General features: G+C 44.2%; 1 protein-coding gene across 13 annotated transcripts in view; it reads right to left on the bottom strand.

Annotated features, from left to right (window-relative positions):
• ppfibp1b (PPFIA binding protein 1b) overlaps positions 1-15,416 on the bottom strand; it is a 180,101-nt gene that overhangs the window by 57,625 nt on the left and 107,060 nt on the right. For all 13 annotated transcript variants that reach the window (XM_038779991.1, XM_038779999.1, XM_038779998.1 and 10 more), the window contains 2 exons: positions 9,650-9,736; positions 8,047-8,160 (listed from right to left, as the gene is read on the bottom strand). In XM_038779991.1, the coding sequence (XP_038635919.1) occupies positions 8,047-8,160; positions 9,650-9,736 (201 nt within the window). The remainder of the gene's footprint in view (positions 1-8,046; positions 8,161-9,649; positions 9,737-15,416) is intronic.

Here is a 15,416-nt window from a genome sequence, read left to right on the forward strand (position 1 = left end):
TGGGCTCCCGGAGGGGTCCGAAGGAGCGGACGCCGGGGCATACATCGCAGACATGTTTGAGAAGCTGCTGGGTGATGGGGCATTTTCCCGGCCCTTGGAGGTCGACAGGGCTCACAGAGCACTCACAAGGAAGCCACGAATGGGAGACCCCCTCCCCGAGCGCAATGGTGGTGAGATTCCACAGGTACTTGGATAAGGAGCACATTCTACAGTGGGCCAAGCAGACACAGAGCTGTAAGTGGGACAACAATATCCTGCGGGTTTACCAAGACCTGAGTGTGGAGGTGGCCAGGAGAAGAGCAGGCTTCAACCAGATTAGGTGGATCCTTTTTCATAAAAAGGTAAAGTTCGGACTGTTGTATCCGGCCCGTCTGTGGGTCACGAACGAGGAAAATAACTTTTATTTCAAGTCGCCTGAGGATGTGCTGGATTTTGCGAAAAGGAAAGGACTGGTAGTGGACTGAGAACTTTTGAACTTTGCTGCAACATTCATGGATTTTTTTTTGTTTTTCTGTTCTTTTTTTAAACAAAAAACGTTCTCGTTTTTCATTTTGTGGAAGCTGTTTGTAATGCCTTTTGCATGAATTTGGGACCAGCGATAGAGCTGAGTGAGTTATGGTTTTCATTTGCACTGTTGGGGGAATGGAGGTGTGCATGTTTAGATCTTGGTGTCTTTCTGACAGGCAATTGTGTGGGGATTGTTTGATGTTGGAGTATGTTTGTATGAACGGGGGACAATAGGTGGGAGACTATCCAGCGCCAGGGATGGGATGCTAGCTTGGTGGGCTAGCTCTCGGAAACACAGTGGGGGTGTGCATATGTTTGATTTATTAAAGGGGTTGGGTTACAGTGTTGTTACTAGGGGAGGGAGAGGGGGTTGAATGTTCTGCTGACGAGGGAGGGACTTGAGATAAGGGACAGAGAGGAGGCTGGGGGCAAAGGCTGCCTGGGGGCCGACCGGTGGAGGCACGGAGCATGGACGGGAGGCGGGCCCAAAAAAGGGGATGGCTGATCGGCGGAAGTGGGAGTGCAATGAGCCCCCCAACTAGGCTGATCACCAGGAATATTCAAGGGTTAAATGGGCCAGTCAAGAGGGCACGCGTGTTCACGCATCTTAGGGGACTGAAGGCGGACTTGGTAATGTTGCAGGAGACACACCTTAGAGTAACTGACCAGATTAGATTGAGGAAAGGCTGGGTCAGTCAGGTCTTTCACTCGGGACTAGACTCAAAGACTAGAGGAGTCGCGATCCTGATCAATAAGCAGGTAGTATTTGAGGCTGGTAGAATAGTCTCGGATGTGGGAGGTCGGTACATTATGGTCAGTGGGAAACTGGAGGGGGTGCAGGTGGTATTAGTAAATGTGTATACGCCAAATTGGGATGATGTGGAGTTTATAAAGAGGATGCTGGGAAAGATACCGGACCTTGACTCGCGCAGGTTGGTCATGGGAGGGGACTTGAACACAGTTATTGACCCTGGCTTGGACCGGTCAATTTCGAAAACAGGCAGGGTGCCAGCAACGACAAAGGAACTAAAAGGGTTCATGGAGCAGTTGGGGGATAGATCCATGGAGATTTGGGCAGCTGAGGGTGAAGGAGTTCTCCTTCTACTCACACGTGCATAAAGTGTACTCCCGGATTAATTTATTTATTTTGAGCAGGGCCTTACTGGCAGGGGTGGTGGACACGGGGTACTCGGCGATCACAATCTCAGACCATGCGCCGCATTGGGTTGATCTGCAGGTTAGTAAAGACAGTAGCCAGCGGCCACACTGGAGGTTAGATGTGAGACTTTTGGCTGACGAAGGGGTGCGCGAGCAGCTGAGGAAATATATTCAGAACTATCTGCAGGTCAACGACACAAGGGAAATTTCAGCAGTGGTGGTCTGGGAAGCACTGAAGGCGGTGGTCAGAGGGGAGCTGATCTCGATACGGCCCATAGGGAGAAGGTGGACAGGGCAGAGACGGACCGACTGGTTAAGGAGATACTACAGATCGATAGGAAGTATGCGGAGACCCCAGAGGCAGGGCGTTTAAGGGAATGGCGGAGGCTACAGGCGGAGTTCGGCTTGTTAACCACAGGGAGGGCGGTGGAGCGGCTGAGAAAGGCGAGGGGGGGGGGGGGGTCTATGAGCATGGAGAGGCCAGCACACTGCTTGTACGGCAGCTTTGAAAGAGGGAGGCAGCCAGCGAGATAGGGAAGGTAAATGACGGAGATAGGAACCTGGTTGGAGATTCAGCAGGGGTAAATAAGGCATTTCGGGATTTCTACAGTAGGCTATATAGGTCGGAACTCCCTATGGGGCCGGAAGGGATGAGGCACTTCTTGGAGGGGCTGAATTTCCTAAAGGTGGACAGGGAGCTGGTAGAAGGGCTGGGGGCCCCAATCGGGTTGGAAGAGATAGTGGAGGGTCTGAAGGCCATGCAGTCGATAAAGCCCCGGGGCCGGACGGGTACCCAGTGGAGTTTTATAAAAAGTTCTCTGGGATATTGGGGCCGGTGTTGATGAGGATGTTTAATGAGGCAAGGGAAAGAGGGGTGCTGCCCCTGACGATGTGACAGGTCACGATTTCGCTGATTCGGAAGCGGGACAAGAACCCGGAGCTGTGTGGGTCCTACAGGCCAATATCCCTGGTGAATGTAGATGCCAAATTGCTGCTCAAAATTTTGTCCTCCAGGATTGAGTTCCGGACATTATTGGGGAGGACCAGACGGGGTTTGTTAAGGGTAGGCAATTGGTGGCCAGTGTAAGAAGGTTGTTAAACGTGATCATGATGCCACCGGAAGGTAGGGAGGCGGAGGTAGTTAATCGCAATGGATGCAGAAAAGGCTTTTGATCGGGTAGAATGGGATTATCTGTGGGAGGTACTGGGACAGTTTGGATTTGGGAGGGTCTTTATTGACTGGATCAGGTTGCTGTATCAGGCTCCTGTGGCAAGTGTACGGACGAATAGGACTATTTTAGGGGGATGAGACAGGGATGCCCCCTCTCCCCACTGTTGTTCGCTCAAGTTATAGAGCCGTTGGCAATTGCTAAAAGCCTCAAGGGGCTGGTCCGGAGGGGGGGTGGGGTGGGGTGGAGAACAGAGTCGCGCTCTATGCAGACGACCTGCTTCTGTATGTATCGGACCCAATGGAGGGGATGAAAGAAAGCATGAGGATTCTAGGGGAATTTAGCTGGTTTTCACAGCATAAGCTAAATATGGGGAAAAGTGAGATGTTTGTGGTCCAGGCGAGGGTGGGGGAGCTGCCGTTTAGATTAGTGGGGGAAGCTTTAGGTACCGAGGTATTCAAGTGGTGCGGAAATGGGACCAGCTGCATAAATTAAATCTGGCCCGACTAGTAGACCAAATGAAGCACGATTTTTGGAGGTGGGACGCGCTTCCATTGTCACTGGCTGGGAGGGTGCAGACGGTGAAGATGACGCTCCTCCCGAGATTCCTGTTTGTATTTCAGTGTCTCCCCATCTTTATTCCGCGGTCCTTTTTTAAACGGGTCAACAAAGTGATCACTGGCTTTGTTTGGGCGAGCAAGACCCCGCGAGTAACTAAGGTAATGTTTGAGCGGAGTCAGGGAGCGGGCGGGTTGGCGCCGCCAAATTTTAGCAACTATTACTGGGCGGCTAATATAGCCAAGATCAGGAAGTGGGTGGTGGTGGTGAGGGGGCCAGCATGGGAGCGTATGGAGGCGACTTCATGCAAGGGGACCAGTCTGGGGGCGTTGATAACTGCACCTCTGACGTTCCTGCCGGCACGGTACTCCACGAGCCCCATGGTGGTGGCGGCCCTGAGAGTCTGCGGGCATGTTTACATGTTACAGGGGCTGGTTTAGCTCACTCAGCTAAATCGCTGGCTTTTGGGGCAGACCAAGCAGGCCAGCAGCGCAGTTCGATTCCCGTGCCAGCCTCCCCGGACAGGCGCCGGGGTGTGGCGACTAGGGGCTTTTCACAGTGGCTTCATTGAAGCCTACTTGTGACAATAAGCGATTTTCATTTTCATTTCATGTTTACAGGAGACATGTGGGAGCAGAGGGAGCAAAGGTCTGGTCCCCAATTTGTAATAATCACTGGTTTGCCCCGGGAAGTATGGATGGGGGGTTCCGGATATGGCGGAGTGCAGGGATTGAGAGGATGGGGGATATGTTTATACAGGGGAGCTTTCCGAGTATGAGGGCACTGGAGGAGAAGTTTGGATTGGCAAGGGGAAACAAATTCAGCTATCTGCAGGTGCGGGACTTTCTACGTAAACAAGTGTCAACCTTCCCGCTCCTACCGCTAAGGGGAATTCAGGACAGGGAGTTTCCAGAGGGTGGGTATGAGAAGGGAGCGTCTCTGACATTTACAAGGAACTTATGGGGTTGGAGGAGACACAGACCGAGGCGCTGAAGCGCAAGTGGGAGGAGGAGCTGGGAGGAGAGATAGAGGATGGTCTATGGGCGGATGCATTGAGTAGAGTCAACACGTCCGCAATATGTGCCAGGCTCAGCCTGATCCAATTCAAGGTCGGTCATCAGGCTCACACGACAGTGGCCCGGATGAGCAGATTCTTTGGGGAGGAAGACAGGTGTGCAAAATGTGCGGGAGGACCAGCGAACCATGCCCACATGTTCTTGGCATGTCCAAAGCTTAGGGGATTTTGGCAGAGGTTTGTAGATGCCATGTCCATGGTGTTAAAAACAAGGGTGGCACTGAGTCCAGAGGTGGCGATTTTCGGAGTGTCGGAAGACCTGGGAATCCAGCAGGAGAAAGAGGCAGACGTTTCTGGCCTTTCCTTCCCTGGCAGCCCGGAGACGGATACTCTTAGCTTGGAGGGACTCAAAGCCCCCGAAATCGGAGACCTGGCTATCAGACATGGCTAGCTTTCACTGTTTGGAGAAAATCAAGTTCGCTTTGAGGGGGTCACTGTTAGGGTTCGCCCCGAGGTGGCAACCATTTGTCGACTTTTTCGCGGAAAATTAATCGTCAGCAGAAGGGGGGGTTAGTTTAGCTTAGAATAGGGGGTTAATAAAGGTGGGACCTGTGAGGAAAAGAGATGGCTTTTGCACCATGTTTATAGTTTCACGTACGTTGTTTATTTTGTTGTTACAATACCAAAAATACCTCAATAAAATGTGTATTAAAAAAAGTCTACATTGACCCTCCCTGACCCTTCAACCCAATGCATTATCTCAGACTTTTGACTTTTCTGTGTCAAATGTATTTGTCTGTCTATTTTGCTAGTTAGCCTACATCCTACTGCTCTCAATTTGTATCTTCCGGACTGTTTGTTCACCTCCGATAGCGTCTGCAGATTGAAAATTGTTTCTGTATTCCAATATTTAAGTCATTGTGGCCGTGGCATTGTTCCTTGGGGAATGCCATTGTCGACCATCCTCCAGTCTGGAGAAAAAACATTTATCCTAATTTGCTGCTCTTGATCCTCAAGCCAATTTTTTTTATCCAAGCGGGCACTGACCCTCTTATTCCAGAAGCCATTTTTAAAAAATGTCATTATGTTAAATACTTTCTTCAAATGTTATGGACTAAATTTGTTGCATTTTCTTCACCAACTGTTTCTATCACTTCAAAAATTCAAACACGTTAGTCAAGCACAAACGACTCTTTACAAATCGGCACTGGTTCTTATTAACTCAAGTGTGCTTGTTCATTTTTACCCCCAATTGTGCTTTCTAAAACTTTACCTACTGATACTAAACTAACCAGCCTGTAGTTACTGGAAATGGCCTTGCACCCTTTTTTGAATAAGGAATCACATTGGCCAACTTTCCCTATATCTAGAGAAAATTATGGAAAGTCCTTCTGCTATCTCCACTTCTACCTACTTTAGCAATCTGGGCTGAAAAGTTAAACAATTTTCACCAACCAAATCAGCAAAGGGTTAAAAATAATCAGTCATCTATCACTAAAATTTCAATGAAGTACAAAATATTGCTTTAAAAAACCCCCCAGCTGTACATCCAATGAGAGGCATGTTGTTGACAGACAGTTTTAAATGATTAATAGGGCAGTTTAGAATAACGATGGTCGCTGCAGATACAAAGCCGGGTATGTAATTCTGTACTCTCGGACTTGTAAACCTGAATTTTACAAGACTCTTTTCTCAGACAACAAATAAACTCTGATTCACTTTAAAATACTGCGGATGCTGGAGGCAATGCCCATCGACTAGCACCCTCCTCTGCTTGGCTGAATTTGTTCTCTCATTGAACTTTAACTTCTTTCACTTCCTCTAAATAAAAGGTTTGCGCATGGGTACCCTATATGGACCCTAGTTATGACCTTTTTTGTGGGTATGTGAACATTCCTTGTTCTAGTCCTACAACACATTTTCCAGTATATCAATTACCTTATTTTGATTTGATTTTGTTATTGTCACATGTACCAAGGTACAGTGGAAAGTATTTTTCTGCGAGCAGTTCAACAGATCATGAAGTACATGAAAAGAAAAGAAAATATAACGGCAACACAAGGTACACAATGCAACTATAAATACTGTGGCTACAAGAGTCGGTCAAAGGTTAGGAATCCTGTGGCGTGTAACTCATCCCCTGCCTCCCGAAAGTCTGTCCACCGTGTATAAGGCACATTTTGGGTGCTATGGAATACTCTCCCCTTGTCTAGATAAGTTCAGCTCCAACAATACTCAAGAAATTCACCACTATCCAGGACAAAGCAGCATGCTTAATTGTTACCCCTTCCACAAACATTCAATGCATCCACCACTGATGAACAGTGGCAATTATGTGTACCATCTACTAGATACACTACAGCAACTCAAGACTCCTTAGACAGTACCTTCCAAACCCATGACCACTACCATCCAGAAGGTCAAACGGCAGCAGATACCTGGGAACACCACCACCTGACTTGGAGATATATTGCTATTCCTAAATCCTGAATTCCCTCCCAAACAGCATTGTGCGTGCAGCTATACCTCAAGGACTACAGCAGTTCAGGAAGGCAGCTCACCACCGTCTTTTCAAGGGAAATTAGGGTTGGGCAATAAATGCTGGTCTGGGTGGCCAGTGATGCCCACACCCCATAAATGGAATAAGAATCTACTACGACCACACCTCACACCCTGCAAGGATTCTATTCCATCCTCCTAGTTTCTCAGTCTCCATTACATGTTAGATGATGTTACCTTCCACAAGATTGCTTCTGACATGTCTTCTTTTTTCCTCACCCATTTCTCCCCTCACTAGAACCATTGCCCTCCTAGAACCATGATAGGGTTCCGCTTGTCCTCTTTTCTTACTTCACCTGCCTCCGCACACAAAGACTGGGTTACCATTTTGCAGAATATCTCCATTCATTCCACAAGCATGGCTCGTCTTTCCAGTTTCTTGCCATTTCAATTCACCACCTTGCCCTCATGCTCACATTTCTGTCTTCAGCCTGCTGCAACGTTCCATTAAAGCAAAAAAGAAACTTGAGGAACAGCACTTCATCTTCTGATTAGGCATTTTACAGCCTATTGACTTCAATAATTTCAGACCAGGAATTCACATCCCCCATTTTGTAATATTTTGCATGTGCTAGTCTGCATCTTGTTCTCATGTTTTGCTTTCAAATAGCGTTAATGTTTATTCTGCTTTGAACCTGCTGTAGACCAATGCTTTGTTCCTTTATTGCTACCATTACATACACAGCGCCTTTTGTTTCATTACATCTTTGTCAGTAAATCAACCCACTTTATTTTTATTTTTATTTCTGATTCACTTTAATCTGCGTTAATAGTTAGATCCTGCAACATTAAAAAAAACCACATGACACAGACAGACTCTCAGCTGGGTGCAGCGTGCAAAAATTGCCTTGATTGCAATCAAAGAAAGGCATTCAGGTTACCAGCAGCCATCCTGTTCTCTGAAAATGTTGTAATCTCTCGATAGAATTAGCAAAGCAACTTTGTCAGACTGAAATGTTTATCAGATACAGCAGCAATAGACCATTTGAAACGTTTAGCCTTCTCTAACTTCCCTATACAGGTCCTTCTTTAATTTCAAGTATTGCTCTATTTAAAAGGTCCCAACCATTACTCTCATACCTGCTGTAACATCTCTTCTGTGCCATTCAGCTTCTCTCGGTGATCATCCAGACAACACTCGAGGTCTCGAATTTTCTCCCCTTGCGCTTCTACTTGGTCTGTTAGAACACTCACCTGTAAAACAAAGTATGACTTCTGGTAGAGTAACATCGAGAGATTGCCATCTTCAAAACATGCCCCAGTGCTTTCAGTTACCTAGTTGCTCATTATTGTAGCTATAAACTTTACACATGCTTAAAATACCAAATCTTAGCTTGCCCGTTTATTAAACAATTTCATGTTCATTCTGGATCCGATTAAAACATGTTCCCTCATGTCTGAAATGCTCAAGAATGAGAAACAAAATTTTCAGCTGAAGTTCCACTGGAAAGGTGTTTCAAATTTAATTGCAGGATCCGGAAAACTTGAAATATTTTACAATGTGTAATGCTCTGAACACACAGCACTGGGCATTTAAGAGGGCACTTGAAGTTTGTGAGACTGCCTACATGAAATGGCATCTCGGAATGCAACTGGTTTATCTATTTATAATGCCTTGACAGGTATAAATACAAGTTCTAAAACATGTCTGAAATTAAGTACATAAATATTTTGTAATAAATATACCTTAAATATTTTAATTGAATATTTGAGTCAACATGTCTCTGCAAGGCCAGTTCAACAATCCAGTATAAACGGAGAATTTTGAATGGTTAAAAACCAAGGTCAAACTATCTCTCATCAACAGTCCTCATTTAAAAGTTAAAACATTTTAATGCTTGATTTTGTTCAATTATATTACGAACAATTAATTCAAATTTCAATGGAATATAAATTAATTTCAACAAGAGCCTGTCTGGTAAGTGACATTCAAACCAGTGGTCTCCATTTTTTTGAAATCAGCTTGCAGGTTTCCCCCAGAGGATGGCTTTCCAAACTTGCTTGGCCGAGGGGGAGATTTTGGAAAGTGCCCAGCTTTCTATAGAATGGCCACATTGCATGAATGGATAAAATAAAATAGACTACAAAGAGGCTGAGAACAGCATGGACATGAGCATTAACGTATACAGGAAAGGGAAAAGCTGAAACAAACAAAGTGAATGAAAATGACCTCAAGTTGTGCAGTTATGTTTTTAAAATTATTTATTCTTGGGAGGCAGGCCAACATTATTTGCCTGTCCCTAATTGCCCTAGAGAAAGGGGTGAGCCAGTCTTGCACTGCAGCAGTTGTGTCTTGGACTGCAGCAGTTGGGTGGGCAAATAATGTTAGTGCTATTTTTTGCCTCCGGGTGAAATATTTTGCATTCTAAAGTCCAACACACCTCCTATAGGCATCACAGTACTATTGAGCTGCACTGTACCATAAACCGATTTATAAACGATGTATACAAATATTCAAATATTGTAGAAATCATAAATAAAGCTCAGGTCTGGCAGCATCTGTGGAGAGAGAAGCAGAGTTATTGCTTCGAATCATGAATAGAGATGTTAACTCAATTTCTCTCCCCTTAGAGACTGACAGACCTGCTGAGTGTTTCCAACACTTAGATTGTCAGCATCCGCAGTATTTACTTTTCCGTTAGAAATCACAACCTAACAGATCGCTATTTATCATTTTACTTACTTGCAAAACCAAGGATTCTTTATCTCCTTCTAACCGTGTCAGTCTATCCTGGTATGGATCATTTGTGACCGAGATATGGCCATTCGTCTGTGGAGATCAAGTTTTCAAAAAATGAGCTGGCCTTCTTATTTCACAGTTGTATGGCAGAACATCAGAAAAATGTATCATCCTCTACAATGATTTTTCTGGGTAAAAGGACATTCATAGGTGGCAATCAGAGCATGACTGAGCAAATCAACAGCCAAGATATATGGCTTGGGAAGCAATGACTAGGCAGTCAAATTTGAAAATACAGCTGTCAGCTTCTGGGGGACAGATGAAATTTAGGCAGAAATCAGGGGGGATTTATTATACCACTCCTACATTAAATGGAGTTGAACTCACATAAGCATATCGTCAATAGGCTCAGTCTGAAAAGATGCCAGGTCTAAGGAGGTAATTGAGAGATCACTTGATCCATCTTCCAAGAACTCTGTACAGCTATAACAATACTGCAATAGACATATTTTCTGGAGAAGAGGCTACATAGAGTTCTGAACTGTGATGAATGATTCACCGACAAAAATGACATTTACTATGTATTGGGCCTCCAGTCTTTTATTCTCTACAAATTGTTACGACACCATGGGCAAGTGCACAGTCAATTCCAGTACCACAGACCCCGGAGTCCCAACATAAGTGAATTAACAAATAAAGTGTGAGCTTTCCTGCAACCTTTAACCCCTGACTGCTGCAATGAGTTACAAGATATGCAAGTAAAATATTTTTTAAAACTATTTGTTACACAAGAAATAAGCATGTAATTGCAGAAATGTAATTTCTCCTATCTTCTATGTAACTATGCAAATAGAAGGAGGGTCTGCTAAATTAACTATCTCCCCCCAACTGTCCCTCCCTCCCCGCAAACACAAGACAACCACATGGTATGGGGTAGGGGAGGATTAAAACAACAGGAATTAATGGAAATGAGAGGCGAGTATCTTCACTGCTGAGTTTTTGTAGTCTTTGTAGGTGATGTTTTTCTCTGAACAGGAGGTGTTGTTAACCATTGATAGGTTTGGGATCTCTTAGTATCTACCTTCAATTAGAACTTCCAGGCTGAAAGATTTCTTCAGGAATCACCTTCGCTTCCCCTGACCTGGGTGTACACTCATAATTCCCTTCAGGTTGGTGCAATTCTCACTGCATCCACCAGATGGACCATCAGCCTCACTGAGTTAAATCTATCCAGTTACCCACATGAGGGTTGGGATGGATTTTCTAACAGTCACTCTGCCAGCAGGTGGCACTGGACTGATATCTTCCACAGGTTAAACTGACTGCAGAGAGAAAGGCCAGTTTAAGCTCCCTAGCCTTTCAGTTAGAGATTTACATTTTCACACACAGGGCTATTGATTGCAATGTTTCAAATAGCAGTTAAACCTTCACAGGCCTGATAGGGAGTGTGTGATTTAAACCAGCTCCTGGCTGAAGTCTGAACAGAGCCGAGACACAAAGAAGCTTGCTCAGCTTTCCAAAATCTTCTGAAAGGCTCCACCAATCCCAATCAAGGACAGAAGATGTCCTAGAATATCAAAAGAGCCGACTAGCTGCTTGCCAAGTCCATCAAAATGACTTCATGGGCTATGTCACAGAACATACTGAAGGGATCTGCCTGGTCAGTCCAAATAGCAGCTTGCAGTGGGAGTTAGGTGTGGAGTTTCAGCTCACAACCTAAAGTCTAATGTTGCAGGGCAGAAATTTAAAAAGAGAAACACTGAACAGACAAGGATTTAACAAGTTCCTTAAAAAATACATAACATTGATGTATATTGAGCAAATAAAACCAGCTAGATCAGTTTCATCAGCCAATTATTATATCGGAGCCAGACAGGTATCAGTCTCTGAATGTATACCAAGAGAAGAAACATTTTTAAAAGGGGAAATTTGCTCAACGGCATTATGGAACTGCATCAAGAAAACAAACAAAAGTTATGGTTAACAATAGGTATAATAACACTTAAGTGAAGATAAACAAATAACATTTGTCACAATGACACACTAGTGTTCAAATGTGTTTATTTTGCTCAATTTCCTCAAAAGGTGAAGTTTTATTTATACTCCATAATCCAAAAGACATGCAGCTATTGGTTATGGAGCTTTCGTTTGAAGATTGTGTACATTGACATCAAGTAAATAAACTCAATTCTGAAACAGAAGCCCTTTGTTGATGTACACATGATGTATAACCTCATTCACAACCAAAACTAACTTTAAAAATGCTATCACTTGCCACCATTATAGCATGTGATTTTTCTGTAACTATGGGCTGGGGCATTATGCTTAATTCAGAGATGAAGGATTGTATAATTTGAAATCGGCATGTCCTATTGAACTTGGGTGTACACAAGTTTACAAAATTCATTCCAAAACAAATAATAGATGTCATAAACACAATTACAAAAGATTTAAAAGCAACAACAATTTGATCAAGTCTGTAACAGGACATGGACAAGCATTAAACACTGCCTCAAATAGAAAGGACTGAGGTTTGATTTTTGTTTTAGAGTCACAAGATTGTGTTAGTTTAGAAAGAGACTGGATTCTAGTTGCATGTAAATAATCCATACAATGCACTATTTGTAACTTGACTCAAGCTCTTATGTGTAACGAATGATGGTAGCACATTGGTTAGCACTGTTGCTTCACAGCGCCAGGGTCCCAGGTTCGATTCCCGGCTTGGGTTACTGTCTGTGCACGTTCTCCCAGTGACTGCATGGGTGTCCTCACACAAGCCACTAACGATGTGCCTGTTAGGTGAATTGGACTTTCTGAATTTTCCCTTGGTGTACTCGAACAGGCCCCAGTGTTGCGACCAGAGGATTTTCACAGTAACTTCATTGCAGTGTAATGTGAGCGTACTTGTGACACTAATAAAGATTATTAACGAGGTGAGTTGAAGCTCTGCAATATCTGTTTATATTAGTCTTTTCCGTACCCTGTGGAACTCTGTACAAGTTTTCTCTACAAAAAGGCCTTAAACTATACATAGCAAAGAATTATTTTTCCTCTGAATTTTGGAATTTCATTTTATGACATGAAGGCTTTGAGGAATGGTATAAACACATTTTAAGCCCCTGGCACTCCATGCCCTACAAACACCTATTTTCTCAATGTACTTTTGTCCACCTTCCTGCCCTTCCTTGATTGATCTCTTATCTATTCAATCATAACTAGTGGCTCTCTAGCATTGGCTTCCTTCCCTTGCAACTACCCATTTGGATCTTTTTTTGGTCCCTGATTGTTCGCCACATTCATCCTATGGTGATTTCATCTGGATATATGGGATCAGCAACCACAATGTGTAGCCAATACCCAGTTCCAGCTTTCCACCACCTTTGCTAAAATGAGCATTGAACATCCAGTCATGAACGAGCTAGAATTTCCTTAAGCTAAACATGGAGATGACTTATGTCATTGTACTTTTCTGTAGTTTGCATTCCTACATTCTTCCCAACTGCTTCCAGTGTTTTAAATTGAACCAGACTTGCAAACGTGCCGCCCTATTCAACCCCAAGCTGAAAATCCAGCCCTATATTTTCTCTATTAAAAAACCCCCTGATAATCTAACATCACCTTCACCCCTACCTTAACCCATCTTAAACTGGATCCCTCATCCATGCTGCCGGCATTGGCTCAGTAGTAGGGTTCTTACCTGTCTTAGGAAGTTGTGGGTTCACACCTTACTCCAAAGACCAGCACCACACTGCCAGAAGGGTGGTTAGTACTGCTGCCTCACAGCGCCAGAGACCGGGTCAAATTCCGGCCTTGGGTGATTATCTGTGTGGGGTTTGCACTTTCTCCCAGTGTTTGCGTAGGTTTCCTCCGGGTGCTCTAGTTTCCTCCCACAGTCCAAAGATGTGCAGGTTAGGTGGATTGGCCATGATAAATTGCCCCTTGTCCAGGGATGGGGGTACCGAGTTGCAGGAGATAGGGCCGTTCAGTGGGCTGGGTGGCCTCCTTCTCCACTGTAGGGATTTGATGATTCTGCTATGATTTCTTTGTGCCATTGTTTGGACAAGGATGCCCTGTTCTGTGCTGTACTGTTCTATGTTCTATTAGGTGGATGCAAAGACTCCATCACATTACTTCAGAGGGCAAAGGTATTCTTCCTGACATTTTATTATCCTTTAACCAATATACCAAAAAAAAATTCTGATGATCTCATTACTATGCACATGTTGGTTGTCATACTTCCTAATTAACAACAGCTGCACTTCAAATAGCACTTAACTGGCTGTGGTGTTTTGTGGTACATGGAGATTGTGAAAGATGCCATCATAAATGTGGAATTGAATCCTTCACAAACATACCCAAATACAATGTGTGTACTTATCCCACATTAAAATGCAACTCCCGAGAAGTCATTCATTCACCATGAATGAATCAGGACAGAATGATTTACTGAGTGACTCTTTCAACATTACACTGGGGCGAAGTAATGTTGCTATACCATTTACTGAAATCCTAGGCAACCTTGTTTGCTAAAACAGGGTTTTGAATTAGGCAACGGTCACACAAACACTGAACTGTTGTGGTAAGTAATACAGCTCTTCATTCTAAATATGATGGCTAAAGCACTGGTTATCACAGTTGCTTCACAGCACCAGGGTCCCAGGTTCGATTCCCGGCTTGGGTCACTGTCTGTGTGGAGTCTGCACGTTCTCCTTGTCTGCTTTGGTTTCCTCCTGTTTCCTCCCATAAGTCCCAAAAGATGTGCTATTAGTTCATTTTCACATTCCGAATCCTCCCCGTGTACCCGAACAGGCGCTGGAATGTGGCAACTAGGGGGCTTTCCACAGTAACTTCATTGCAGTGTTAATGTAAGCCTACTTGTGACAATAAAGATTATTAAAAGATTAAAGCAGTGATCAGTACATTATGAAGATGGATGTGTATGTGGCAGCATGGTTCCCTGCTTTCACATCCTGCATGTCTGACTTTAAAAAACTGGTCACATTAAAGAATTGGTAAAAGGTTGAAAAGGACTTGCAAAAATCCCTGGAACGGAGTATGGTGCTGTATGGGTGCAAGAGCTTAACCATCGATAACGCGGGTGAGACAAGGAATACAGTTTTTGGAATGTGCTCTGGCAAAAGGTCCTTAGAATCAGCTGGATACAGCGGAGAATCAGTGAATTGGTCAATGGGCTTTTAGCAGAAGAGAAATGGAAATGGAGAAAGTACAAACACTACAAAAGGTAGGGAGAGAGTGCAGCATTGGGACCAATAGGGGGTGAAACATCAGGAAAAGACAGGCCAGGTTAGAAAAGGACAGGATAGTTAGACATTAGAAACTGGACAGAGGAATGACCAGCGATGTGCAGAATTATAGTGAGCAGACAGCGATGCCTATGGCTCCTCGTGGGCAATGGCTAATTATGGATGGAAAAAAATTTGAACGTTTACTACCATGGATTTGGATTTGTTTTATTGTCACATGTACCGAGGTACAATGAAAATAATTGTTTTGCGGACAGTCCAGATATATCATTCCATACATGAGAAAAAAAAGACATAAATGGTTAGTACGGTTATATTCGATGTAGGAAGAAGATCTGTGTGAGAGCTCATAGAAAGTCGCCAAACTCTGGCGCCATCTAGAACAAAGAAGAAAAGTACAGCACAGGAACAGGCCCTTCGGCCCTCCAAGCCTGCGCCGACCATGCTGCCCGTCTAAACTAAAATCTTCTACACTTCCGGGGTTCGTATCCCTCTATTTCCATCCT

Source organism: Scyliorhinus canicula, chromosome 20 (genome assembly GCF_902713615.1).
Source record: "Scyliorhinus canicula chromosome 20, sScyCan1.1, whole genome shotgun sequence".
NCBI lineage: Eukaryota > Metazoa > Chordata > Chondrichthyes > Carcharhiniformes > Scyliorhinidae > Scyliorhinus > Scyliorhinus canicula.